At 44.5% G+C, this 22,833-nt stretch overlaps 1 protein-coding gene across 2 annotated transcripts in view; it reads right to left on the bottom strand.

Moving 5' to 3' along the window:
- Positions 1–22,616, bottom strand: part of LOC137522915 (carcinoembryonic antigen-related cell adhesion molecule 1-like) — a 67,146-nt gene extending 44,530 nt beyond the window's left edge. The window contains exon 1 of one of the 2 annotated variants that reach the window (XM_068243057.1): positions 22,401–22,616. In XM_068243057.1, the coding sequence (XP_068099158.1) occupies positions 22,401–22,497 (97 nt within the window). In that variant the 5' untranslated portion in view covers positions 22,498–22,616. Of the gene's footprint in view, positions 1–15,891; positions 15,913–22,400 lie in introns of those variants that run through there. The other variant, XM_068243058.1, reaches the window with a different exon arrangement.
- Between the last annotated feature and the right edge of the window lie 217 nt (positions 22,617–22,833).

Raw genomic sequence — 22,833 nt, 5'->3', positions numbered from 1 at the left:
CACTATAGGGGTAGAATGCCATCCAGTGGACTCTGCGAATTGCAGCACTGGATCCAGGTGAGGTGAGTAAGTGCAGGGCTGCAGCAGATTTATCTAGCGGTGAGAATTTTTTTTCCCTGCTTTTAGGGTCTAAGGGCCAGATTTATCAAAGCATTACCGACAGTTTTTTCTTCTAAAACTGTTCTAACCAGCAGAGGAACTATTCTGCATGATAGTAAGAAACTTCCAAAAGCCTATGTAATAGCGGAAGTTTAGCGTCGATTTCTAGAGCACCACTATAGTTAAGAAAAGTGCAAATCCATTCCTTAACTGCTGCAGATTAAGAAGTGCTCAATAGAAGTTCTACAGATAGTGCAGGCTAGACATGATTTGTGAAGGGCTCCTCCCCGGAGCAGTGCTTTTCAGCGCTGCTAGATTTGGGCGCAGCCGGCGCTTCCATAGACTACAATAGGAATCACTCCTATTGCAGCGCTCAGTGAGTAACGTCGACGCCGTCAGAAGACGGAGCCGAGGTTGCTTTAAAAACACAATAATTCTGCCTCCAGCAATCGCTGGAAGCCGAATTATTTCATTCCCCCACTATCCATGGCGGCCTGGAGGGGTAGTAGTAATTAAAACGGCCCGGACTTGTGCAGAAGCTGGATCAGCCATATACCGCTGTATCCTGCGCCCAAGTCTACCGGCGCCGATTTCAAATGTACTCCTCCTCCCCCCTCACTCTGAGCCTGCTGACAGTAGATCTGTTGGTTAACTCAACAACAGCAATTTCCCTCACACACTACATTGCCTTAGAGACATTCCTAACTCCTCCTATTCCTAACAGTTTAAGAAGGAATCTGCACTATTTAGTGATTTCTTACGATGTCTGAGACAGTTCTGCACAGATTTCTAAAAACCTACTAATATTTTGTCTCAAACACTCTTGATAAATGTCCCCCTAAGAGCTTGTGACAAAACTGCACCACTTTTAGACCCTAAAATCTGGAAGTAATAATCATACCGCTAAAGAGGTTAAATAAAGATACCTTTCTTGGCATTATCTAATAGCAAATGGAATTATACCCTGGATCAGTTATTCACTTGGAACGTTATGTCATTTATAAATACATAAACAAGAAAAGTTTTCACTGCACTCATTAATACACTCTAGTGATCAATATGCAATTTGCTAACATGAAAAGGAATTACTGTATTTTTTTGGACTATAAGACTCACTTTTTCTCCCCCAAAAGTGGGGAAAAAAGTCAGTGTGAAATATAGTTCAAATGCAGGGAGTTCCTGACTTGTGAACGCCTGCCAATACAAACCTCATGTCGGGGAATCCTGTACTGTGCCTATGCAGAGGGGGACAAAAGGAGGACACAGGGACACAAAGGGACAAAGAGGAGGACACAAAGGGTCATAGTGGAGGACACAAGGAGGACACTAGGGGGACAGAGGAGGACATGGGAGGACACAGGGACACAAAGGGACAAAGAGGAGGACACAAAGGGGCATAGTGGAGGACACAATGGGGACAGAGGAGGACACAGGGACACAAGAGGTACAAGAGGGCACGAGGTACAAAGGGGGCATAATCCACAAGATTCCCATACACCATGGATGCACCAGTATATAGTATATACTAGTAATGAGCGTAATGACTTAATTACAACTACGCAAAATTTCACACAAAATTTCATAATTACGATCATTTTCATAGTGGAAACAAATTGGAATTTTGTGTTTAATGTGGAAATTCAGCTGTTCTCGAAATTGTGTTCCAGTCCAGAGCCTCCTGATACATTTAAAGTTATAACAAGTGCCTGGACCTTTGCATTATCAGATATTGCCAGGCCCAAAACCAAGTGTCTCAGCATGCATGACCGCTAAGTGCACCTTGGTAAAGAGCACCTGTCTTAGAAGTGGCTGCAGGTAGAGCCTCCTGATACATTTAAAGTGACAGCATGTGCAGGTACCACTGCATGATCAAATATTGCAAGGCCCAAAATCAAGTGTCTCAGCATGCGTGACCACTACTTGTACCTTGGCAAAGAGCACCTGTCTTAGTGCAGGTAGAGCCTCCTGATACATTTAAAGGGACTCCGAGCAGTGCAGTAACTATGGAAAGATGCATACCATTTTGAAGCTCTCTTTCTCCTCTTTCCAATGATATATAAACCGCCACCCTACGCCTTTTAGTTATTGTTATTTTTCGCGATCGAAATCATGGCCGCCATCTTGGATTCCATATTCAGCATTGTATTATGCAGGGCGACACTTTCCCCAGTGTCGGGAACTCCATTCAGTGCAATGCAATGAAATACAAGGAACCCAGGGGGATATAATTACAAACATCATGCCGGTAGGTGTGAGGATATAATTAATTAGTTGTGGGTATGCTTAAAGGCATACCCACAGGCACTGCTCAGAGTCCCTTTAAAGTGACAGCACATGTGGGGGCCTTTATATTATCAGCAATTGCAATCAATAAGTGACTTTCCTGAGTGTAGTAATTACTTAAATTTGCATAATCACAATTAAAAACAAAATTACATTCATTTTCGTAATTAAAAAGTCTGTTTCTTTAGAAAAGATAAAATTACTAATTTTCGCATTAAACACAAATTTGTGCTTAAACGCAAAATTACGTGATGAAATTTTGCTTACAGAATTCCGAATTACTGTTTGTATAGCAATTACGAAATTATGAATTCGTGGTGTAGTGGTCAACTTTGCGTCCGTAATTACAGAAACACGAAATTACGCAAATTTCGGCTCAACACTGGTATATTTTTTTCCCCGGTTTTTGTCCTCTAAACCTAGTTGCAGCTTATGGTCAGGTGCATCTAATAGTCCAAATAATACAGTAATTTTATCTAAAATATCTACACAAGATTGTAAACCATTTAAAAACAATGAAAACTTTCACACCTCAAAGATGACCAACTGATTATTATAAATCATTTATCATTCATTAACCACCCTGGCATTCTATTAAATGCACCAGGGTGGCGGCGCAGCAGTTTTATTATATATTTTTATTAAATCATGTAGCTAGCCTTGCGCTGGCTACATGATGCTCCCCCCTGCGGTGTCCGCCCATACCTTACGATCGCCACCGGCGCGTACTCTCGTAAGGAAATTCCGTTCTGAACAAGATTTCCTTTAGGGCTTCCCCCGTCGCTATGACGACGATCGCGATGATGGGGGGGCTTAGTGTTACACAGAGGGTAGTGGCGCATCGGCGGCTTGCGACGGTGATCGTCCCCAACACGCTGCAAGCACAGTGCTTGCTGCGTGTTTAAAAAAAAAAAAATTATGAAAATCGGCCCAGTGGGGCCTGAACGGTGCCCCCGGTGGTCATGGACGAGCTGAGCTCGTCCATACCGCCAAGGAGGTTAATATTGCCTCTGGTTTGTGAACCTTGGTTCAGGATATGCAAATAAAGTGCTATGTGCTAATTAGGGATGGTCGAAAATGCTGACTTCTGATTCCACAGAAATTCCAATTTCCGCCAATGCCGATTACCGATTCCACAGATTTACATTTTCTGATTTCTGTTTTTCAATTTCCAATTACAGGTATTCCCCGGTTAATGAACGAGATAGGGATTGTAGGTTTGTTCTTAACCTGAATCTGTTCTTAAGTTGGAACACTGTGCCATCTCTGCCCCCTGCACCGGCTTATACAAGTTTAAAAGTCATTTTTTCTTCGATTTCCATGCCGTTTGTATCGGTGGCTCTTTCCTAAGTTGGAGACTACCTGTTGTGTTTTTATGGTAATTTTTTGCATTGTCTGATGGGCCAAATACTTCTGACCGATTTCTAAGTACCGATTTCTGATATCCGTTTGGAAATTATGGTTTCCAATCAAATGCGTAAATTTCAATTCTGCGAAATCAACATGAGCATCTGAATGTCTATACTGGGGGAAGGGGGGGGGGGGGGCAGTGGCGGCTCCAGGAATTTTTTTTAGGGGGTGCTAAGCAGGTGCTGGACCAATTTCCGGGGGAGTTGACGACCTGCGGCGCGCGAAGCGCGCCGCGGCAAAAAATGGGGGTGGCTACAACCTGCGGCGCGCGAAGCAATGGGCGTGGTCATGACCGGATGAGGGCGGGGCTAACTGTAATTTAAAGTGAACCCAGGGTGAGAGTGATATGGTGGCTGCCATATTTATTTCCTTTTAAACAATTCTAGTTGCCTGGCAGCCCTGCTGATCTATTTGGCTGTAGTAGTGAACTGAATTACACCAGAAACAAGCATGCAGCTAATCTTGTCAGTTCTGACAATATTGTCAGAAACCCCTGACCTGCTGCATGCTTGTTCAGGGTCTATGGTTGAAAGAATTAGAGGCAGAGGACCAACACGGCAGCCAGGCAGCTGGTATTACTTAAAAGGAGATAAATATGGCAGCCTCAATATTATTCTCACCTCGGGTTCCCTTTAAAAGTGCAACGCAAAGACAGAGGGCCCAAGTATTGGTGCCCCTTTCCCCAGAAAATTCACATAATTGTGCATGTTTTCTCAAGAAAATAGACGTAATGTGCGCAGATTTGAATAAAAAACATGTTCAATAACCCCAATATGCACAACCGGTAGCAGATATCATATGGCCCCAATATGCACAATCGGTAGCAGATATGACCCCAATATGCACAATCGGGAACAGATATGACCCCAATATGCACAATCGGCAGCAGATATGACCCCAATATGCACAATCGGCAGCAGATATGACCCCAATATGCACAATCGGTAGCAGAAATGACCCCAATATGCACAATCCATAGCAGAAATGACCCCAATATGCACAATCGGTAGCAGATATAACCCCAATATGCACAATCGGTAGCAGATATGACCCCAATATGCACAATCGGTAGCAGATATGACCCCAATATGCACAATCGGTAGCAGAAATGACCCCAATATGCACAATCCGTAGCAGATATGACCCCAATATGCACAATCCGTAGCAGATATGACCCCAATATGCACAATCCGTAGCAGATATGACCCCAATATGCACAATCCGTAGCAGATATGACCCCAATATGCACAATCCAGAGCAGATATGACCCCAATATGCACAATCCAGAGCAGATATGACCCCAATATGCACAATCCGTAGCAGATATGACCCCAATATGCACAATCCGTAGCAGAAATGACCCCAATATGCACAATCAGCACCACCTGAAAAAGAAAAGAAAAACCCATTTACTCACCTACAGCCAGAAGACCTTCTTTCCCGACCACTGGCACGACCTCCTTGTGGCGCGAAGCGCCCGCGCGCCCACGATCCTCTTCCTTCCCGACGTCACGACGAGACTTCCTGCTTGCATGCTGAGAGCAGGGCTACGGGAAAATGGCCGCCCGAAGTCTGCAGAACAGGGCTTCGGGCGGCCATCTTACCGAATCCCTGCCTGCTGCTCCGTGCTGCCGCTGTGTGAACTGACTTGGCGTCTTTTAGACGCCTGAAGTCAGTTCACTCCAGGGGGTGCTTTGGGGGTGCTTGGACAATTCTAGGGGGTGCTCGAGCACCCTCAAGCACCCCCCTGGCGCCGCCCCTGGGGGGGGGCTAATATACTGGGGGCACATCTAGCTTCCTATAGGGGGGATAATACTGGGGGCACACTTGACTACACTGGGGACACATCTAGCTATTTATAGGGGGGCTAATACTGGGGGCACGTCTAGCTTCCTATAGAGGGGCTTATACTGGGGGCACATCTGACTACACTGGGGGCACATCTAGCTATTTATATGGGGGGTAATACTGGGGGCACATCTGGCTACCTCTACTGAGGGGGGCTTCTGGTTAACTACACTTGGGGGAGCCTAATACTGGGTGCACACCTGGCTGCCTATAGGGAGGTCAATATTGGGGCACATGTGGCTTTTTATACTGGAGAGAGGCTACCTAATGCTGTGGGTACATATACTACCTATACCGGGGTGGGCACAATTCGAGGGTTGGGGGGTTGAGCACACACTTTGAAATTTCTGGTGCTCGAGTACCTTGGCTGGCCCTGCCAGGGGAGCATACGGGGTCACCACTAGGCTACAAGGGAATTTGGTTTAAGGAAGGGGGAACCTCAGTTCATAGTAGGAAACTTAATTGTAACGATCGGTGTCAGCACACAGAGAAAATCTGATTATTGGTGATCTGCAGTATCACCAAGAATACAGATGTATACCCGATTATTGATGATCTGCAGAATCACCAATAATACAAGTATGACTAACCTCTGGACACCTAGTAATGTGTAAGTGTGATGGTGCAACAGTAGGGTATCTCCCGTGGGGCGGGAGATGCATAAACTATGAGCATGGACCACCTGAGGAGCAGGTGGCCCTTGGCTGTGTGGGAACTATCTCCTAGGAGAGGGGATAGAGATAACCTGGGAGCCAATGATTCCCTGCTATACTGGGAATCAGACTATATTGCAGCCAGAGGACTCCTAAGGGGTAGAGCCCTTGGCTGTACTGCAGAGAGGACTCTCTGATCAGAAGGAGGTCCCTGCAGCTAATTGACACTTGGTAGAATAGTGTCACAGGTAGTACAGAGAGACTGGACACTCCAGGGATGAGTGATAGTCAGAAGGGTCGGCCAGGCCAGGTCGGCAACACACGAGCAGATAAGGTACAGAGACAGAAGGCTGATTCGGTAACCAGGTACAGGCAGGGTTTGGCAACAGGTAGACAGATATGCAAAGGTACCGAATCAGAAAGTGAGAGAGAGGTCGACAGAGCAAATGGTCATAACAGATATAGAACAAGATTCTAATCTAGGGTGTGAGGTCCGTGGTCTCAACACCCAGGAACTGGTCTAAAGTATAACACAGCAATGACACAATATTCCTAAGCTTGGGTGTGAGGTCCTTGGTCACAACACCCCGGAACTGGTCTAAAGTATAACACAGCAATGACAGTATTCCTAAGCTTGGGTGTGAGGTCCTTGGTCACAACACCCCGGAACTGGTCTAAAGTATAACACAGCAATGACACAGTATTCCTAAGCTTGGGTGTGAGGTCCTTGGTCACAACAACCCGGAACTGGTCTAAAGTATAACACAAGCGTAATCTGGCTAAGTGTGAATTCCCAGGTCCACCTGGTTCTAACACACTGTGGGATCTGACTATGGTCTGAGTGCTCACACGTATGTATTCGCAACGGCAGACAACCCGAGACTGACCAGCGAGATCTATATATAGTTCAGCGCTCCTCAGCGCCACCCAGTGCCACTCAGCCAATGACAGTCTGCGCTGGGATCAGCTGACCAACCTGATCAGCTGATCCCTCTCCTCCTGGCATAAAGGTCCTGCCTCCCAGCGCGCGCGCAGCTCTCCATCTGTGTGCACTAGAAGGCTCAGACAAACCAGACGCATGCTGCTGTGAGGAAACCGCCGGTCTGAACGCGGAGACAGCCGCCCTGCCTCCAAACCAGCGCGGCGGCATCTACGCAATCCCTTACATTGATAGAGTAAAATGTAATAATAGGGATGCAGTGACAACTATTACATTAAAATATACTGTTTAGCCATGCCCACTTTTAAGACCACACCATTTACATAATGAAATTATTAGTTAAACCTTTCCCATTAACCTTTTCTCCCTAATTTTTACAGTTTAAAATATGTTTAATGTTTTATCAATTTTAAGTTAAAAGTACACACTGTACCAATAAATTATTGCTGATTAACTAGAGACATAGCTAAAATGTCAAAACTGCTCTGGTCCGTAAGGGGGAAACAAGGTCTAGATGTGGAGTGGTTAAGAGCTACTTATTCCTTGGGGCCCATCTTCCCAACCAGTCTAATGAGTAACATGATCCCGGGGAGGAATAATGTCTAAGGGCTCATTCACACCTAGGGCGGTTTGCGTATTTTTTTGAGCACCGGCGAGTTAAAAAAAATGCCCTAAAATCGCTAGTGCAATGAGTCCTTATGGTATAGTTCATATCTGCATTTCGTCAGCTTTCCGCTCAACAATGTGCTGCGTGTACCTTTTTTAGGGCGATTTTACTACTATGGAAGGTATAAGAAAAGCGCAAACCGATCACAAAATCGCTTTGTGCTTCGATTGCATTTGCTCTTTTCAGAATAAATACATTGTAGCGTCAGGAAGTAAGAAAAAGAATCGCTCTGCAGAACCGCATTGAAAAGCGCTTTAGAAAAAATCATAGCACAAAGGTAAGCGCCTGGAGGGGAAAAAAAATCACTCAGAGAGTCGCAAAACGCGATTGCGATTTTAGATGTGAACAAAACGTAACTGGGCAGAATTTAGACATTCTATACTTAGGGGTGTACTCATTTTGGTGGCTGAAGTTTAGACATTAATGGCAGTGTGTGGAGTTATGTAGATAGGACAGCAAATGTACACTGTACCTTGTACACTGTATCTTGAATATATTAATACAATGTAACAGAGATCATCACCTGAGGAAATGAGGAAAGGTGGCTGAGAATTGTATTTTTTAAGGTAAAAATACATTTGTACATGTAAATATTACTGCTTTTTGCGTAAGTCATTAACAGTGCTCTCATAGGAAATGAAGTTAATAAACTGACTTCGGTTCCACTTTAAAAATGGTCTGGTCTGGTTGGTTCTTCATGCTTACTGCTCCCTCACGTGCTGCTCCTTTGCATTATGAGGTGTGTCAAATGAATGTATTTGATTGTATATGGTTCTATGGTTTATCCATACAGCACAAAATATTATCAGTTAAGGAAATAACATGAACGTACTCCATGGATCATATTGCTTCCACAAGTTCAAACTCCAATGTGATCAGCAAACTTGGAAAACTTTTCTGGGAAAAAAAAAATAGAGGAAGTTCGTGGCAATATGCTTTTATCTGGTGTTAGATACCTGGAAATGTGCCTATGACTCAGACATCAGTTCTGAAGACGGTTTAGTGTGAAGCCTTTTGAATTTATGGCTTTAGTTTTTTAACTACTTGTCGACCACGTCACACCGATGGGCGTGACTGTGGGGGCAGCCACAGGACCACCTTACGGTGATTGCCGTAAAGTCCTTTGATGGGAATTGAAGGAGATCGCAAGTGCTGATGCGCGCGCATTTCGGCTTGGATGACGGAGCTCCGCTCTGCCATTAGTCTCCCAGCTGCAATCGCTGTCTATTTAGTCTGTACAGCGTTGTGACCTACAGCAGCGATGTACTGGGGACAGCCGTGTGACACGGCCGTCCCCCTGGGTGGCAAGACAGCGATCAGCTGTCATAGGCTGCAGTCTATGACAGCCTTTTGCACTGATTGCCTGGCGGGGGGAGGGAGGGTAAAAAGAAAAAAAAAAAAGGAAAATGTATTATTAAAATAAAGAATAAATATTTAAATAAATATTGGGGGAGCAATCACAGCCCACCAACAGAGGGTGGGGGGGGGGAGGGGGAATCATTTGTGTGCTGACTTGTACAGCACTTGCAGCGAGCCCTTGCAGCGAGGCCTTAAAGCTGCAGTGGCCTAATCAGAAAAAAATAGTCTGGTCACTAGGGGTCACTTTTCAGGCGGAAAAATCACTGGACAGTGCAGCGATTTCTCCGTGATCTCATTTAGCGCTTCTATAGCACTGAAATGCGATTGTCGGGAAATCGCCTGAAAATGGTGCAGGCTACGCGTTTGCGTTTCGCGATTTTGGGAGATTTGCATTGATTAGCGCAAATCGCCCAAGTAAGAATGGCCCATAGGGTTTAATTACACTAGCGCTTTCAAAAGCGCTAGCGTTTGAGTGTTTTGCCGAAATCGCCGGCAAAACGCTTAAAGAGAACCCGAGGTGGGTTTGAAAAATATTATCTGCATACAGAGGCTGGATCTGCCTATACAGCCCAGCCTCTGTTGCTATCCCAAACCCCCCTAAGGTCCCCCTGCACTCTGCAATCCCTTATAAATCACAGCCACGCTGCTGACAAACAGCTTGTCAGAGCTGGCTGTGTTTATCTCTATAGTGTCAGTCTGCTGCTCTCCCCGCCTCCTGCAGAACTCCAGTCCCCGCCTGCATCCCTTCCCTCCCTGCTGATTGGAGGGAAGGGATGGGGGCAGGGACCAGAGCTATGCAGGAGGCGGGGGAGCAGCTGAGACTGACACTACAGATGTAAACACAGCCTCACAACATGGCTGTGATTTATGAGGGATTGCAGAGTTCAGGGGAACCTTAGTGGGGTTTGGGATAGCAACAGAGGCTGGGTTGTATAGGCAGATCCAGCCTCTGTATGCAGATAACATTCTTTAAACACACCTCGGGTTCTCTTTAAGTGTGAATGGGCCCTTAGTGGTTAACCACTTCCCCCTCAAGGATTTTTTACACTAGCCCCATACACACACTCAACAGCGGTCTTTTAAGGTGGGTACACACATCAGATAAAAGTCTTTGGAAAATGAAAGATCACAGACCAATTTTACCCCCTTCCATGTAGTATGAGAGCCAAACCTACACAGTCTATTCTATGGAGCTGAACTCACCATCAGATAAAATTCTTTGCAAGATGCTGCACACAAAGATGCTGTACACATGCAAAAGATCAGTATCTGCAAAAGATCAATTCCTACAAAATGCATTCATAGTCTATGATATCTGCAGATCTCATACACACCTTGTTTACCAGACATTCATCTGCATATCTGACATTCATCTGCATATCTGACAATCATCTGCAGATCTGAAGATCCATCCCGGTGGATCTGATCTGCAGATGGATGTCCATTAAACAAGGTGTGTGCTTTGGTGATTAGCGGGAATCACCAGCTACTCGCCCTAGCCGGAATGGGCCCTAAAGTGAAACTTAAGTGAAAATAAAGGGATGAGATAAACCAGTGATCTGCAAACTTGGCTCTCCAGCTGTTAAGGAACTACAAGTCCAACAATGCATTGCGGGAGTCTGACAGCCACAGTCATGATTCATAAAGGCAAATGCATTATGAGACTTTAGCCCAATAACAGAACACAGAGGCATTGGCCCATTCAGAGAATGCAGAATTTCTCTGCTGAAGTCGGATTGCCACGGTAATTTTGGACCAATCACAAGACTCGGATACTACAGAGTATTCATGAGTCTTGAGATTTGCTAAACATTTCCGAGTTATTCCGATTACCACAGTAAAATTCTGCATTCTGTGATTGGTCCAAGTATTTGGCTAATTAGAGAATGCAAAAAATAAAAAAAAAGGAACACAAACACACTTTATTGTGAAAATCCCAGTTGCGCTTATATAAACTTTTATATGCGATCTTCTTTATTTCTGCACTGCTGTGGCATGTTGCAATTCAACAACAACAACAAATAACATTTGTAAAGCACTTTTCTCCCGTATGACTCAAAGCGCATAAGCATTGCTCAGACCATCGTGGTACAGAGGAAGAATTTTACAAGTCTGAAAATGCCAGGCTAAACAGGTGGCTTTCCAGTCTGGATTTGAATAGCTCCAGGGATTGTGCTGTCTTTATTGGGTGTGGCAGGGAGTTCCAAAGTGTACGGGCAGCATGACAGAAGGCTCTGTCTCCAGATTTTTTGAGGTGCACTCTGGGGGGGGACCAGGTTTATAGAACTTGCTGATCTGAGGTTGTGGGAGGTGTGGTGCAGCTTCAGCAAGTCCTTCATCAGGGGAGGACTGGGACCTTTTGGCCTGGGGGGAAACACAACCTAGAGGCCCTTTCACGGTAGTCCCAACCCCAATCCATATCTTTCTCGAGCCCAAATGTATATAGTGCACTGCTCATACACTAATTGATTTTCCACAGTAGATTCGATCACTGTGATCAAATCTGTTGGAAACTGATACTCCATCATTGCTGCTCAATCATATTTTAAATCAATTTTCCAGTGAAATCAAATATTTTGCTTGAAAAGGGGTGGTGGCCTTATGCCCCCCATTGAACTGAGCGACAGCCAGAGTGCCCAGGTTCACTGCTGGGGCGTTGCTAGGATCCTGGAATATCCTGGGCACCAAGGGAGAGGAAGCGTGCGGCGCGCATAGCGCGTTAAAAAAATTGGGCGTGGCTATGCAGCAAGAAAGTGGGAGTGGTCATGGGTGGGGTCAAATGTACATGAACCTAGCAATGGTGTAACTTAAATATGATAAATACGCAGTATTTAAAATAGGTAGACTTTTCTCACCTGGCTTCTGTCTTATCCTCAGCTGGCCTGGGCGCTGTGCTCGGCTGGCAGTTATGCTGTGCTGGGTTTGCGGTGATGCTGTGCTTGCTGGGCTACCTGGCCTGGCTGTGATGCTGGGCTGGCCTGGCCTGGCTGGCAATTATGCTGCGGCCTGGCTGGTAATTATGCTGCAATGATGCAGGCCAGGCTGGCAGTGATGCTGGGCTCAGGGCTGGCTTGCTGGCATGCTGTAAAGGATCCCTGTGTGCCCAGCGGCAGTAGGGCCAGATTTGTACCACTATCACCAGCCACCCCATGACAACAGCAGGGTTAGGATAGAGTCATCAGAAGGGGAGGAGGTTAGGGAAACTGATAGATCAGGGTTAGGCATTTACAAAAAAAAAGGGAATTAAAGTTAGGTAAAAGAAACATAAAGGCGGTTAGAAAAGATTAAAGGCTAGGCTTTTGGGCAACTTAGGGTGATGCTAGGAATTTGAGAGCAGAATTATAGAAAAGCGGATGAAATTAAGTATCAGGTTACGGTTACTGATTACAAGATTACAAAGATTAAATTGACTAAAGTCAGTCAGTGACATGACTATGTACTCTGTAAAGTCTGCAGAAGATGTCAGTGCTATATAAATACATAATAATAATATGGTAGGACATTAGTCTATGGCTATGGTAGGATTAGAGTGTGAGCTCCTCTGAGGACAGCCAGTGACATGACTATGTACTCTGTAAAGTCTGCAGAAGGTGCCAGTGCTGTATAAATACATTGTAATAATATGGTAGGACATTAAACTATGGCTATGATAGGATTAGATTGTGAGCACCTCTGCAGATAGTCAGTGACATGACTAAGTATTCTGTAAAGTGCTACAGAAGAGGTCAGTGCTATATAAATACATAATAATAATATGGTAGGACGTTAGACTATAGCTATGCTAGGATTAGATTGTGAGCTCTTCTGCGAACAGTCAGTGACATGACTATGTACTCTGTAAAGTGCTGCAGAAGGTATCAGTGCTATATAAATACATAATAATAATAATATGGTAGGGCATTAGACTAGGACTATGGTAGGATTAGATTGTGAGCACCTCTGCGGACAGTCAGTGACATGACTAAGTATTCTGTAAAGTGCTACAGAAGATGTCACTGTTGTATAAATACATAATAATAATAATATGGTAGGACATTAGACTAGGACTATGCTAGGATTAGAGTGTGAGCTCCTCTGAGGACAGCCAGTGACATGGCTATGTACTCTGTAAAGTGCTACAGAAGATGGCACTGTTGTATAAATACATAATAATAATATGGTAGGACATTAGGCTATGACTATGGTAGGATTAGAGTGTGAGCTCCTCTGAAGACAAGGAGTCACATGACTATGTATAGGATAAGAGGGGGAGGGAGAGTGTGCTGTAGAGATGTAAAGGGGGGATATGAAAACACAGGTGGGAGGGATAGAGAACACGAGATGGAGGGGGGGGGGGTATGAAAACAGAGGGGGTGGAGAGACAGAGCAGGAGATGAAAGGGGGAGAAAAAAAGCAGAAGAATGACAACTTTATCACCAGCCTTCACTGCACATCCTTGCAGTTATAGCGAACTCCTGCACACAGCAGTCTGCCTGTGCAATGCTGCCTGACTCCAGCAGCACAAGCTGCACTCTGTCGTCTGTGCTGCCAGGAATTCTCTGCGAGGCTGCTGCAGCTGCTCTTCACATTCTCTCCCTGTCAGGCCACAGTGTTAAATATCGCGCCAGGGAGAGAGAAAGCAGGACAACACACAAGCCAATGGACTCCAGCTTACGGAGCCCTCCGATCACGTGGTATGAGAGGCTCTGCTTCCTCATTGGCTGCCCGGCCTCATGTGATCCCGGCCGACTGGAAGCATCCGCCCCCTACACTTCTCTGCACTCTGTAGCCATCGCAACAGCAGGGATGCTGCAGATCCGCTGGTATTGTAAATACTAGCAGTGGCAGCTGTGATGACTGCTGCCCCACCGGCCCTCCATGTGTGAGCAGGCGGCGGCCCGGGGGGCAAACGCCTCCCATCCCCCCAGGCCAGTCCGCCCCTGTCCTTCATGTATCCAGGGCCCAGATTGTGCAGGGATTTGAATGTCAGCAGTCCAATCTTGAAGAGTATTCTCCATTCTACTGGTAGTCAGTGCAGTGAGCGAAGGATCTGTGTAATGTGACAGTGGCGAGGCTGGTTTGTTAGCAATCTGGCAGCAGCATTCTGCACTAATTGCAGGCGGTACAGGTCCTTTTTGGGGAGGCCAGCATAAAGGGCATTGCAGTAGTCCAGCCGTGATGTGATGAAGGCGTAAACTAGGGTTGGAAGATCCTCTGGGGGAATCAAACGGCTCTTCACATTGAAAGCATATCACGAATTGTACCAAAAACGCAATAATGCAGGCAGTGTAAATGAGGCCAAAAGCACACACGTGATACATACTGCAGTCTCCACCGCTACATCAGTGCATAGAATACTATACCTTCTCCTACCATGTCTTTCACCACATATTGCATCAACACATATGTTACTACACTTCCATCACATATAACAATGCATACACCCTCCCAATATTGCATGTACCTTCCTCCATGTGGTACAGTGCAGTGCCTCCCACATTTAAGCCTTGCAAGTGCTGCTACACATTACACCCAAGAAAAACACAGTTTCCACCCTGGACACACTACTTTTGTTTTATTACATTAAGAGGTTTTAAATCAGGATGATACCATTTATTGGCTAACTAAAAATGAATAAAAATAAGCAAGCTTTCGGCCTTACAGCCTTCGTTGGGCTTACATCCTGTTAGTTTGCAGGCTGGTGGTACAGACAGCTATATGCATGCAACATCAAAAGGGAAAACAGATTTTTTTCAAGCATAAATACATGTCATTGAGATGCCTTAAGTAAAACAGAACATCTTAATGGGGTGAGAGGTGTTCTGTTTTACTTAAAGAGACTCCGTAACAAAAATTACATCCTGTTTTTTATCATCCTACAAGTTCCAAAAGCTATTCTAATGTGTTCTGGCTTACTGCAGCACTTTCCACTATCACAGTCTCTGTAATAAATCAACTTATCTCTCTCTTGTCAGACTTGTCAGCCTGTGTCTGGAAGGCTGCCAAGTTCTTCAGTGTTGTGGTTCTGTGATGCATCTCCCCTTTCCTGGCCCCTCTATGCACACTGCCTGTGTATAATGATCTCTTGAGATACAAAAGGAAGGGTGTATACAACCTGCTTGTGTATGAATGTATTTTCTATGTGTGGACATACTGTACATCAACCTACTTCCTGTTTTGGTGGCCATTTTGTTTGTTTATAAACACACTTCTAAAAACTGTTTTTAACCACTTTTAATGCGGCGAGGAGCGGCGAAATTGTGACAGAGGGGAATAGGAGATGTCCCCTAACGCACTGGTATGTTTACTTTTGTGCGATTTTAACAATACAGATTCTCTTTAAGGCATCTCAATGACATGTATTTATGCTGGAAAAAAAATCTGTTTTCCCTTTTAATGTTGCATGTATATAGCTGTCTGTACCACCAGCCTGCAAACTAACAGGAAGTAAGCCCAACGAAGGCTGCAAGGCCGAAAGCTTGCTTATTCTTATTCATTTTTTATCATCCTGATTTAAAACTTCTTGCTTTTACTGATGGCTAACACGGTACAATACCCTACTGCTACTGCTTTGTTACATTAGGTTGCTTCTATTTGCAGACACACACAGTATATTTTACTGGTGGGGTTTTAATTAATCTCAGCATAGTGACCTGTGACCATGCCACACAGCCAGGCAGGAACCAACAAGTTTTGCAAACGATGGGTTGTTCGCGAACGAGCCGACTCTAAGAGACGATTCTTTGACACGAATCAGAGGAGCCGATGCCCACTCTGAGTAGAGCCGATGCCTCAGCTACCCCACACAGCTCTGCTCTGCTCTGTAATAAAGGGCGCTGAGGCATGCCGGGAGATGTAGTCCTCCTCCTGTAGCTTGTAGGGGTGTATGGGGCGGAACAGAGCAGCAGCAGGAGAGATTGCCCCACTCAGAGAAGTTGTCATGGAGACGGGGCGGGGCTTTTCTTCCGTATCTGAGTGGCATCTAATGATATTAAATGAAGAGCCGTTTAGAGCCATACGAGCCGGCTTTTTAATGGGAGCCGAGCCAAAAGAGCCGATGCTCTTAAAAGAGCCATAATTCCCATCACTACTATATTCTTAATAGCAGTAGTGAGACACCTAGTGGCTAAACTGCAATATAACATATTGCTGCACAATTAACGACACCTTCATTTCCTAGTGCTTGTGACCTGTGTGTTACTTTTGCACACTGATTCCCATTGGCCACAGTAAGCTGCTACCAACTGACTGCAGACAACGCATGTTAAAACACCCTGGTAGAACACCTTTACATGGGACTAATGAGAAGCTGAGGGTTAATGATTAATACCAGATTGCTAAGTAAATTATGGTACGTACATACTTGCGACTATGGTCGTTTGAAACAGCATCTTAATGATTGGTCTGCCGACAATCGGGTAAAGAACTTTACCAAACGATCATTAAGCACAACGACGAACGAACGATATTGGCACGATGAGAAAATCCAACAGGACGGATCATATCGAGCGACAATCGTTACAAAACTATAGTGTGTACAGTTATCTGCCGAGAACGATCGTTACAAGGGCCAATGCGCCTGGGTTGGATTCTGCCCAGCTTCCGTACTTCCTGTGTAGCGCGACCCGTAAAGATTGTTACATTACAAATTTCAAATAAACTTTGTTTTCAAGTTAACTATCTTATATTATTGTAACTCCATGTTAGTGTTTTTTTTTAATTTTATATAAATATGTACGCAGCATTTCCCTCTGATCGTTCTTTTCTGCGAGAACGATCGTTAAAATGTGTATGATGATCGCTGCATCCCATCATTGCATTCCAATCGTTCCAATATTGTTCGTCTGGTAACTATCGTTCCTTGCAAACGATCGTTATCGCAAGGGTGTACGTAACATAAGTCTTTAGTCTTACAAATCTGATTAGCTCGAAGCAAAGTTCCAGGTGAGACCAGGAAAATTAAATGCCCTGTGCAACAGGAATCAGTGGAGCTATCCCCATCAAAGGGTTACCCGTCTAAAGGTGGCCATACACCATACAATTTTTTTAATATCTGTTCAATTTAAGAATTGCAATCAATTTTTTTTACTGATTGTAACATTTCAAAAATATAACCAATGTGCCACAAACGTATGTTCAATTTTTCCCCAATTATGATAAAAATGATTGGAAACTGACAAAATTGCTAGGGTGTGTATACATTGACAATTTAACACACACCATACAATCTTTAGAAAGATTGAAGAAAAATATCTGGCATTCCGGATCGATAAAAATCAAAGAAAATGGGAAATCCGATCAGATTGAATGAAAAAAAAGCGCTCGATACGATTGTTTTTATTGACTTGCTGTAAAATCAGATCATTTTATTGTATTGTGTGTGGCCACTTTAATAGAGATGGCCCGACCAGTTCACCATCAAGCAGTATTCTGCGAATCTCGGCTGTTTGCATTTGCGACAAACAGCGAACATTTGGCGTGTTTGATTCGCCCCCTATACATCATCATTGAGCTAAACTTTGACCCCTTACCTCACAGTCAGCAGACACATGGCAGCCAATCAGCTAGCACCCCTTCCTGGACCCCCTCCCCCCTATCAAAAAGCAGTAGCGGTGGCCATATTGGATTAAATCTCTGCTGGCTGTTGACTGTGAGTGAGAGCAGGTCAGACTTGCTGCAGATAGGTAGGGAAAGCATTAACTATGCCTGTGTTATTCTTCCTCACTTGCTGTGAAAGCACCCCAAACAGCCCTTTTGAGGGCTAACACATCGGTCTCCTGTGGTTTTTTGTGTGTGTGACACTCCACAGCCCACTTACACCCAGGGCTGTGTACACACTACCGCTGTTACCTCATTAAGTTGCAGGCACAGAACCACTTCAGTGCATTATTATTTCACTGCATTTTGATAGTACTATTACATTTCTCTGTGTGAGACACTCCACAGCCCACTGACAACCAGAGCTGTGCATAAACCCGACTTTGTGTCAAATCTGTAATTTTTGGCTGGATCCTCCTCCGGCATGGCACAGTCTAGGTGTTAGACCAGGCCAGATTTGCCTGTTCGCGAACATTTGCGGAAGTTTGTGTTCGCCATTCGCAAATGGAAAATTCTATTGTCACGACATCTTACAGCCTAATTACTTACTTCTTTTTTTGGGGGACAAGATGAAAGAAATGAAGAAAACAAAAAAATGTTTAAAGATGTATTCCAAATAAAGGGGAAAGCAGTGAAGTCCAATGTGGGTTTGGTTAAGAGTCGCATATATATATATATATATATATATATATATATATATATATATATATATATATATATATATATATACATATATATATATACATATACATACACATACATTTTAAGGGTAGGGATGGTTGGGCATTCCTGTCACAGACCGCAAGGGCCGGTCCGCGATCGGGGTCAATCGACCGGAGTTAGAAATCCTCTCACACTGTCATTTTGCTCATCACGAAGCGTAACCGACTTCGTAGGTTGATGAACCGACTAGCGGAGGGAGCGTTCGGACGCCAAAGGATTCACCACACACATACAATTCAAAGATCTGACACCAAGCGGGTTACACAGCCTGCTGCTATGCTACTACTTCGAGAACACTCTATTAACCCTTTGCAGTATGCAGGAATCTGGGTCAGATCTGAATATCTGAGCCGGGTCCACGCATACGGGTTATAAATGTACACTTCTATTAAACACAGGGTAGCGGTTTCAGGAGAATAGCTACGTTTGTGTATATTCAGAGCAGGTTGTAACCATAACGATTTTTAAACGTTTTAATAATAAAGTTGCATTACATACATTTATACAGATTAACACATAGACACATAGCTAAAAATAAAAGGATTAAATTAGAAAGTTCTTACTTTAGTTTTGGCTGAGCAGTCCATTTGGAGACTGAAGAAAAAGAGTCAGGTTTAAATTAGGCATTAATGGTAAGAGTCCTTGGAACAATGCATGCGTTCGGTCCTTCTGTAGGAACGCATGCTCAAAGCTCTTCTTTAGCAGATGAAATGGTGAAAAACAAGGCGGGCAATGCTGGCCCCAGATTTATTCAATCTTAGAATTGGGGCTGGATTACCTCCAAACTAGGTGGGGTTAAGGCGGAGTTACCTCCTGGTCAGCAAGGTCGCAGCCCCCAGAACTCAGAGCAGAAAATGTAACATTTATTAATCATCTGTGTGACTCCGCCCCAGATTGGTGTATCGCAAATCCGAGACTATATTCATAAGCGGCCTGCGATCCTGTATCAAATGAGGGTACACATGCCTAGTCCATCGCATTCGGTCTGCGCATGCTGAATAAAGCAGTTTCCCGACTGACCCCCAACAGTTGAAAATTGTAATTCGGGTGGATGATAGAACTGGTTTATGGGTATCAGAAAATTTATTTTTTGTCTTTCGGTGACAAGCCTATTTTGAATTACAATTACATTAAAGTTCTCCCTGTTTGGTTCTTAGATTTCAGAGGGAATCCCTTATCTATGCCAGTTCTACCTGGTTTTTGGGGATGTGCTGTAGGCAGCAGATGGTCTCCTCAGGAGGTCCAGCCACATGTGACATTCCTCTCTGTACCTAATGCAGGACATGGGGGAAGGTGGGTGAAGGGAGTGTTTTCAACTCAGCAGAGAGGGGAGAGCTCTTAACAGAAGAGAGAACCCCTGCTTTAACTGACTATACATTGATATAACATTTACATCCATACACTCCTGTGTGGACATCAGAATACATTTTAAAAAACGGATTGGCCTTCACCTGTGTGGCGAGGTTTGCCCCCCCCCCCCCCCCTACAGGAGGGATAGAGGGTGGACCTCTGGGCAGTTTTGCGCTAGGTTGATTCTGCAAGGGTGAGACCAGAGAAGAACTGCCTGTCTCCACCAGCTGTTTGGTAACAGGCAATGGTGGAGCACTCTGGCTGTCATAGCAGGAGGGGAGGTCTAGGCCCTCAGCTGCCTGCTCTGACACCTGGCCCCCTTCCGCAGCCCTGCAAGGATCTGACCCAGGCACAATAAGACTGTTACCTCTTAGGTTAGAGGCTATCACGCTTAAACATAAACCATTTTTAGCAATATGCGGTTCCGCAAGAAAGCAATTGGCAACATCTTGTACAACATTCATATCACAGTTATGGTCATTTTTCACATAATGTACACATGCATCTGGAACAAAAGGGACAGGTTTAGAATCAGACAAACAGTCATTAGACAGCTGTCCGTTAGAAACAGGTACCTCTTCCTTACCTCCTTCCCTAGGAGAGCTAGGTACCATTACCCCAGCTGCCTCCCTCTGTCCCTCCCCAAGCTTGTACAGTACCTGAGTAGGTCCAGACTGGAGGTTCTGGGTGTTGATCATAGGTTCATAAAAAGATCGTAGGGTGCCAAGATCGGTGCCCAACTGCACAGGCACTGGGGTGTCATCTGTCACCCCCACAACTTTTGTCTGGCGCCCCTTCCCCAATCGAGAACAACACGAGTATGCTTCTATGTACTGTATGCTTCACACTTCACACCTGTAACTTGCAATGCAAGTTTTCAACACTGGTGCAATCCTGGTTTTCAGAATGTGCAATGCAACATGCATAGTGTGACTGTACCCTAAAAGTTGCTCACATGTGCAGCCTCCCATTATTTTACAGTGCCCCCATCTCCAATTGCTTCCCTGGCAGTCTAAAGTAGTTCTGAGCACAAACTTAGCATGGATGTAATTTCGAAATTTGCAATTCACAATTCAAAATTAATTATGTCTCTAATTGTAATCATTCGTAATTTTGTATACTTTTTAGCATAATTTTTGTGAAATTGTGTGCCGACTTTAGCAGTTTATAGCGAAGCCCGTAAAAGGGTACATGCTATTTCCAGCAAAATTGATACACATGTTAAGGAGAGTGGGTACAAGTCAAACAAAAGAATTTTTCAAAAAGACCCTGTAGGCTTTGAGAAAATTGATTTTGAAAATGTAAAGGAAAAAAGGTTTTAAAGTTCAAAAACCATTTTCGTTGCATATTTAAAATGGATTTTCTCAAAAACTACAAGGTCTTTTTGAAAAAAAATTTTTTGACTATTCTCCTTAGCATAGGTTGCAATTTTTGGGACAATAGCATGCATGGGGACTTTCCTTTTCAGCGCTAAATTGGGCACAAAATTACACAAAAATCACATGAAAATGTATGCAAAATTACGAATGAACAATTTCATTTTCAAATTCTGATTACGTATAGGCATAATTGTGAACATTTACATGGAATTTAGCATAATCATAATTACAACAAGCATCACTAGTCTAAAGCCCCCCATATAGCGCCCTGGTGGTCTAGTGCCCCATCCATCCCCAATGGCTTCTCTGGTAGTTTAGTTGTGCTCCACCCCATATAGCTTCCCTAGAGGTCTAGTGGTCTTCCTAACCCTATATGCCTACCCTGGGGCATAATGTCCCTCTTAATATCTTCTCTGGTGGTCTAGTGCTTCTCCCATTTCTCTTATATGCACCCCATCTTGTTTCCTAGGCTGCCTCTTTTTACTGGGCCGGCCTGTTAGCGTTGGTGAGTTTGGAGAAGCGGGGAAAGGGGCATTCCAGCAATACACTGTTACTTGTATTTCTGTGCGCATTGTACTACCATGCTTACCACTATCCCAATTTCACCAGGACTGCCCAAGTTGGGAAGCATGATACTCTGTCTCATGGCACCCCCTCTTGTGTCCTGGAATGCCTCCTTTTACTGGGCCAGCCTATTAGCATTAGTGAGTCTGTGGATGCAGTGAGGGTGGCCCTACTTCATACCTCCATTCCTCTCCATTAGCCCCCTCCTGTGCCCCTCAGGCCCACCATGAAGAGTAAATTGCAGCATTGCAGTTTCACTGATCCTCACCAGATCTCTGAAACCATCCATCCTCCTCAGTACCAGTTGCCCCTTTAATCATGCGACATGCTGAACAGGAAGTAGTGCGTGGCTGGCTTTTACTGAGGAGGATGTACTGTCTCAGGATCAGATAAGGCTAACTGAGACAGAAGCCCAGCTGGAAAGATTAATCACATCTTGATAAAGCAAGAAGCAAGGTTAATTCTGCCACCTAGGAACACACAGACAGCAATATTTTTGTAAAATTTTTTTCCATGGTTTGGCTTTAAAATAAACATTATACACTTACCATACACATTAAGAGACACACTCTCAGTTCCGGTAAAATTCTGAAGTTTGGTTATCAGTGTGTATGTTGTGTTATCTGTGGTTCCTAGCTGATCCATTCTCAGAGTCCCATTGGCAAATAGTTCACACGCCCCTACTGCATCGCATCTTCCAGTGTATGTTGCGTTGGAACGAGGCAGACGTTGTGCAATTGTAGAGGACCTTTGGTTCCAGGCTATCTCATGTTCTGGAGTAATTTGTGCATTTGTTGGGGATATGTATGCCGTTCCACCGATGAGGCCATTGAACTGGGCGAATGAGGAGGAATATACTGCAAAGGAAGTAATGATAATACAGGCTTAGCACAAGGAAAGACTCCACTACAAACTGTACTGTGTAAGTTTGCCAGCTTTAAAAAATTAGCATAATTATAGCTGGCCAGTCCCCCTTGCAGA

The sequence above is a fragment of the Hyperolius riggenbachi genome, chromosome 6, assembly GCF_040937935.1.
Source record: "Hyperolius riggenbachi isolate aHypRig1 chromosome 6, aHypRig1.pri, whole genome shotgun sequence".
Taxonomy (NCBI): Eukaryota; Metazoa; Chordata; class Amphibia; order Anura; family Hyperoliidae; genus Hyperolius; species Hyperolius riggenbachi.
The sequence above is the reverse complement of the archived record's forward strand: the minus strand, read 5'-3'. Positions and strand labels throughout refer to the sequence as shown.